Source organism: Phragmites australis, chromosome 7 (assembly GCF_958298935.1).
Source record: "Phragmites australis chromosome 7, lpPhrAust1.1, whole genome shotgun sequence".
Lineage (NCBI taxonomy): Eukaryota > Viridiplantae > Streptophyta > Magnoliopsida > Poales > Poaceae > Phragmites > Phragmites australis.
In genome coordinates this window covers 27,093,937-27,100,459 of record NC_084927.1, presented here as the reverse complement: position 1 = coordinate 27,100,459, position 6,523 = coordinate 27,093,937, and the positions used below count along the sequence as shown (strand labels likewise).

Below are 6,523 nucleotides of genomic sequence, written 5' to 3'. Positions count from 1 at the left end.
ACATCATCCATTCATTTTGTATTCTTTTTCGCGTGTGATTTCTTAGCCATATGGCAATATTTGTGCATGACTGCATGAAAGAAGAGCCGATCATCTCCATTACAACTCAACTTTTTTTTTTGTAGTTTCACCCTCTTTACCACCCGCGAAAGAAGAGGAAAGGGAGTCGATTTAGCAGGCTCATGTGCTATTTTTACTACGCACGAGCGAAACACGCGAAGTGAAAAAGCTCGACAACGACCGAGAAAGCTCTCCGCTTCCGGTTTCCATGGAAACCACCGTCAAAGAAACAATTTATTCCAAACTTACAAGCTTCCCTCTCCTCCGATGATATCCATCCACCAACCCGGCCCAGCCGTATGAGCAAAATCATCCCTATTTAAGACCGGCGTCGTTGGCTTCAAATATTGGTCTCCTCCCTAGGTCCATTGCATGAATCCCCTCTCCGGTTCCAGAAATTTCTGTCGTGTTTTTCTTTCGGTCCGGTGGCTCCACCGTTCCAAAACCCCGAGGTTTGATTTTGGAGCCGGAGCTTGCATCTTGGTGGATAAAGATTGGATTTTGAGCGATTTGGGGGACGTTTTCTTGGGGGTGCTTCCTTGATTCGGGACCTCTGGGAGGTAAGGGCCGGGGTTGGATTTTGGGGAGAGTTTTGATGGTTCATTGAGATTCTGTGGGAGCGAAGATGACGATTGACATGTCCATGCCTGGGAGCTCCGGGCTCCTGACCGCCGTGGGGAAGAGGGATATGAAGTTCTTCAGCAACCACTACGTGCTTACGCTCACGGGCGCCGCCGGCATCGGCGGATTCCTCTTTGGCTACGACACAGGTACATGCGGTGCAATTTCTTTGCAACTTTTGCTTGAGCAATCGATGATATTAACGGCTGTTGCGGGGTCGCTCTTATTAGGAATCTTCTCATTGTAGGAAATGACAGTTGTGGTTGGTTGGGAGTAGGGACGTGATCTTGGGACATTACATATGATAAAAAAAAATTGGCATGGAGTTTGTCGTAAATATTAGTTTCGTTGAATTTAATGCTTCAAGTCTTTTTCTTTAGATAGATAGATCCTCGTACATGATTGGAATATATAAATTGTACACTGAAATGGACCTTTAAAACAGCAAATATCGTTTCAGAATAATTTGTTACTCCTAAGATGCACGATTGCATTTTCCCAGTGGAGGTGGAGACAGCGGCGGACCCAGGATTCGCAAAATGGGTATTAGAACTTAAAAAATGTTTAATAGAAAATATCACAAATTTATAATAGCATATTTGAAGTACACAAATTATTCATGGTAGCGATATCTTAGCTAATTTAGAGAAATTACAAAATAATTAAGAAAACTACAATTCAACTTAGCGTTTCTTTATGGCTTGGAAACCCTCGATGATATCATTTTCCTTGACTTGCACAAAAAAACCACCCTGTATAAACACGTTACATAGAAACTTCAGCACTGACAACTAGCGATCTTAGCAAAACTTGACTGGTCTTTATGGTAAGCTATCTGATTTCAGCACGTTACACTGAAATTTCAGCACAAAAGTAAGCTATCTAATTGAATAACCTCGTGTATTCAGATGAGCATAAAAAAATTACAAACATTAGAGTGGAAAATTTAAGAATGTGTTGATGCTAAACCAGCTCACTTTTCGTTTCGGCTTTGGAGTTTGACCTAGCGCCTAGCCAATTGCCTGCGGCGTGCACCCTCGCCGCACTACCCATCTGCCCCACATGTAGTAGTGGAGCCCTGGACGGCAGGACGTGTCACGACTGGTTGGCTGGACGCCTAGTCTTGCTGCCAGCCACCAGCCGGCGCCGCCCAAACATCGTCTGTCCGCCTGCGGCCCGCCGCCGACGCCTAAACGTCGCCTGCCTGCCCGCTACTCGGCTGGTCCAACCGCCGCCCGCCAACGTCGGGCGCACTGCGGGCCTGCGATTCCGCTTGGACGCTTAGCTACCTACTGCCCGCCTCTAAAACCCTAGCTCCAGGCATGAGCTCACGGTGACACGGTCTGGTGCATGGAGGCGAGTCACGAGACGACGAGAATACGACTTGAGGAGTTGAGGTCATGGTTTGCCGGTCCGGTGGAGCCTCTCATGGCCTATGGGCAGGCTGGTTGGATGAGATTGGACCGTTAAGATGGGCTCGAAACTGAATCCGACCAATCTCAGTTTATACACATGTATATACCTTACATATACTTGTTTTTTTGTGTGAAAATAATGGGTATTCAGCTGAATACCCATGAATCATGGCAGGTCCGCTCATGAGTGGAGCTGAAGCGAATTTTTGTGTGAGCCTTTTTGAGCACCACCTTGGCTAAGTATACTTGGAAAACTTAGAGTTTGCGGAACTCCACTGAAATAACATTATAATTTTGCACTTGTAGCTGAGAAATTTCTATTGTCAGGTGTCATATCTGGAGCCCTTTTGTATATCCGCGATGAATTTCCAGTTGTCAGAGACAATTACTTCTTACAGGTTCATTCAAGTCTACCAATTACTAGTCATTACAATATGGCACTCCCCGATATGTATTGAGTGTCTGGGTTTGGTTTCTTCCTCAGGAAACAATTGTTAGCATGGCCTTAGTTGGAGCTATACTTGGAGCTGCTGGGGGTGGTTGGATAAATGATGCATACGGTCGCAAGAAGTCTACTCTTCTTGCTGATATGATGTTTGCACTTGGCTCACTTGTCATGTGTGCTGCTGGCGGTCCTTACATTCTGATTCTCGGAAGGCTCCTCATTGGTTTGGGTGTGGGTGTAGCATCAGTCACAGCACCAGTATACATTGCTGAAGCTGCTCCTTCAGAAATTAGGGGAGCTTTGGTGTCAACTAATGTACTCATGATTACTAGTGGCCAATTCTTCTCCTATCTTATCAATCTCGGCTTTACTGAGGTAATGTTCAACCTCCGCTCATCATCCTCTATTCAATTATTCCCTTGAAATAGTTCTCAGCCTTAGCCTCTCCCACTTAGAGACAATTGGAAATTAAGGGAGCTTGCATCTCATCTTTAAACTTGGTAAGATAAAGCAACTATCTTTTGTTTCAGTTGCATTGCAGGATCTAGCTATCCTGATTATTGAATGCGACTTTACACTGTACACACTGCTAGCAAGTTAAGACAATCTCCTTACATGTACTGATACTTGAGTGTGGTGCGCTTGCACAAGAACCATGTAGAAAAGCTGCATCTGTTATGCTATATACGAGATGGAACTCTTGTCTCTCATGAGAAATGTTTTCAGCATTGGTGACAAATTTATCCTAACATGGCGTTAACATTCTTGTTTATGCTAGTTAATTGCATAGCACTCTTTACTGTCAATGAACAAGAGTCTGCCTTTGCCTGCCAGCAGCAATGGATGTATTACCGACGAGGTGTTGTTCGGTGACCAACTTTGGTGTAGGTGTTGGTCTAAAAAAAACTTTGGTGTTGGTGAAATGTTCCATCTCTTTGCTTTGGACGTGCATTGAACTAGCTGCATCATTATTTTGTATTTTTGTCAAGAGGAAATATCAGGTGCACAAGACTATATTGGTGAAGATATGCACAAACTTAATCTCATCTTTGCTTCGATAATGGAAGCTTTATTGACTCTCATCGTTTTACCAAGCTGATACAAACTCATAAGAACCACGTCGGCCGCTAGGGAGAGGAGCACACTGGGCGCGGAGGCGATTCAAAATCGCCTTCGGGATTTCTGGATCGGGAAATCCCGAGGAGTTGACTCAGCTACTTATGTAGTTTCTTCAATTGAAGGTGGATCTAATCACAATGGCCCAAGTTGAAGGTGGAAGTTCTCTCACTCCACTTATGTACTTTCTTCAATTGACCAAGTCATATTGGGCCTAAGACAGCCCAAGTGGAATGAGGTAACTCCACCTCCAACAAGGGCCGCTCAGGTTAGATTCGAGGAGTGTGATTGAGCTTGTGCATATGTTCACCAATATAGTCTTGTGCACCTGATATTTCCTCTCTGTCGATAACTCCAGCATGTTGGTGAATAACTCAGCTTATGCATATGTTAGCACTGTTTGGCTCTCATCCTCTACTGCTTTTGCCCCCCAAAAAGAGGCCTGGCACTACAGCGATTTTCATGGCCTATTCCACAGCTTGCTCGTGAATAACTACGCATTAATGTACCTAGAGGATTAAAATTGAAGAGACATTTGAATTTGCATGGTCTCTATTTGTGCTGGGTAGTTAATGTGAAACATTCATAGCAATGGCCAATCGGCCAATAGGATTGGAACTCTCATCCTTGACCATTGTTATGGTTTGCAGCTTGGGATGCCATTAAATGTCATTAATCACTATAGTTAAGTAAACAAACTTTTATCAAGTAAAATAAAATGCGAATATCAAACCTTCTTTATGAAGAGACTTCTGTTGGAGTTATTCATAAGCTGTCAATAAATTAGTACTTTGTTGTGGTGATATGCATGCTTCATGGAATAGGTTCCTGGAACATGGCGCTGGATGCTTGGAGTTGCTGCTGTGCCTGCCATTATACAGTTTGTGCTGATGCTTTTTCTGCCAGAATCTCCCCGTTGGCTTTACTGGAAGGTTATTGCTTTTTGGTCCAGTTATGTTTTGTCTCTTTCATGTGGCATCTTATCACAATTTTTCTTACAGGATGAGAAGGCAAAAGCTATTGCTGTCCTAGAGAAGATCTACGACTCCGATCGTTTAGAGGAAGAAGTAGAGCTGCTTGCTTCGTCTTCCATGCATGAATTCCAGTCTGACAATACTGGAAGCTATTTGGACATCTTCAAGTCGAAGGAATTAAGGCTAGCTTTTTTCGCTGGAGCCGGTCTTCAGGTGTTCAGCCTCTGGCTTCCTCTGTTACTCATGATATATCGCTTTCAGTTGTCTGTGAAGCCGATATTCTACTTTGCTACAAGTTCTGCATCTAGATTCAATTCATGCATCGAGTAGGCAACTGCATGTCTCTTTCTAACATAGGCTATCCAAACTATGCAGGCCTTCCAACAATTTACTGGGATCAACACTGTCATGTATTACAGCCCCACGATAGTCCAGATGGCTGGTTTCACTAACAACAAGCTAGCCTTGCTCCTTTCCCTCATCATCGCTACCATGAACGCTGCTGGAACCATTGTTGGAATCTACCTCATCGACCGTTGTGGTCGCCGCCGTCTGGCCCTTACAAGCTTGTCTGGCGTTGTGATCTCCCTTGTCATTCTTGCCATGGCCTTCATACTGCAGTCATCATCCAGCCTCTGTATGGATGCAATCAACGGCACCTGCCAAGGCGCACTAGGCTGGTTTGCAGTGGCAGGCCTCGCCCTGTACATTGCCTTCTTCTCTCCAGGCATGGGGCCAGTCCCATGGGCTGTGAACTCCGAGATCTACCCGGAGGCATACCGTGGAATGTGCGGGGGCATGTCAGCCACTGTCAACTGGATCTCCAACCTCATTGTGGCGCAGACATTTCTGTCGATCGTGAGGTTGGTCGGGACCGGCCCGACCTTCCTGATCATTGCCGGAATCGCGGTGCTGGCCTTCATCTTCGTGGCCCTGTTCGTGCCGGAGACGAAGGGCTTGAGCTTCGAGCAGGTTGAGCAACTGTGGAAGGAGAGAGCGTGGGGGAGCAATGAAACCTGCCAGAGCCTTCTCGGCGCTGCACCGTAGGCCATCTGCCAGCTCCTATCAAGCACGGCAGTGATAGCGGTGAGCTTTTTAAATGGCCGCATCGCCGCTTGTGTTCATCGGCGGTATAGCTAGGAAGAAAGTTTTATAAGAAGATGATGCTGATCCAAACTGTATATGTGGCGGTGCTTAGACTGCTATTCTGTTACCTGATTGCACATCTCTACTATATAAAACACAAAAATAAATAAAGAAATTAGGAGAAAAATTAGTGATTAATCTTTCTTTTTTTTATTCTAGTTGAAGTCAAATTTCGGTATCGCTCCTGACGTATTCGTTTGGTGGTGTTTTATGATGCATTCATATTTCTATACGTTGAGTTTGTGATTGGTATTATCACATTTAATATTTATGTTTTTGTTGTAACACATGGTACTTCTCTCATACTTAAAAAGTAGTAAGAGTCTTGCGCGGGACTCATGAGTCCCTCGTCCACCCCATCCCTCTCTCTCACATAACAGCAGTGACGCCAGGTGGCCCCCTGTGTCATCCCTTCCACCCTTTCCCTACCTCCTCCTCGCTAAACTTTCCACCGCCACCTTCTCCTCCCTCGTGCCATCGATCAAGTCACCGTCGTGTCTCTGACGACCGCTGCCGTCCATGACCGAGCCACTTCCACTGCCGTGTCTCCGACCGAAGTGCCGCTGTCGTCCCCGACCGTGTCGTCACCCTATCCGCTCTCCAGATCGATCCTCTTCCTCTTCCCACCGGGTTTTCTCTCTCTCCTCCCACCGTCCTCTTTCTCTTCGACGTCCGACCATAGAAGACGACGGCCGACCATGGTCCACCAGCAACGGCGTCCAGATTCGACGAGGTCCATGTAGGGA

At 45.7% G+C, this 6,523-nt stretch overlaps 1 protein-coding gene across 5 annotated transcripts; it reads left to right on the top strand.

Annotated features, from left to right (window-relative positions):
* LOC133924481 (inositol transporter 1-like) lies at window positions 1-5,923 on the top strand. 5 transcript variants are annotated; one of them, XM_062370042.1, is made up of 6 exons: window positions 2-830; window positions 2,403-2,494; window positions 2,581-2,916; window positions 4,482-4,589; window positions 4,659-4,844; window positions 5,007-5,922. In XM_062370042.1, exons 1-6 carry the CDS (start codon window positions 686-688, stop codon window positions 5,676-5,678), a joined length of 1,539 nt encoding a protein of 512 aa, XP_062226026.1. In that variant the 5' UTR covers window positions 2-685; the 3' UTR covers window positions 5,679-5,922. The 5 variants fall into 5 exon arrangements, with proteins under 5 accessions (XP_062226028.1, XP_062226026.1, XP_062226029.1 ...); XM_062370043.1 differs by having other exon boundaries at window positions 5-830; window positions 2,424-2,494; window positions 5,007-5,921; XM_062370044.1 differs by lacking the exon at window positions 4,482-4,589 and having other exon boundaries at window positions 1-830; window positions 5,007-5,923.
* Window positions 5,924-6,523: the final 600 nt, after the last annotated feature.

Bases quoted from the DNA above. Each gene is read 5' to 3' on its own strand.
- LOC133924481 (XM_062370042.1), top strand. From the start codon at position 686: ATGACGATTGACATGTCCATGCCTGGGAGCTCCGGGCTCCTGACCGCC. The intron at 2,495-2,580 runs GTTCATTCAAGT...TTTCTTCCTCAG, and splicing joins GAGACAATTACTTCTTACAG to GAAACAATTGTTAGCATGGC. The intron at 2,917-4,481 runs GTAATGTTCAAC...TTCATGGAATAG, and splicing joins TCAATCTCGGCTTTACTGAG to GTTCCTGGAACATGGCGCTG.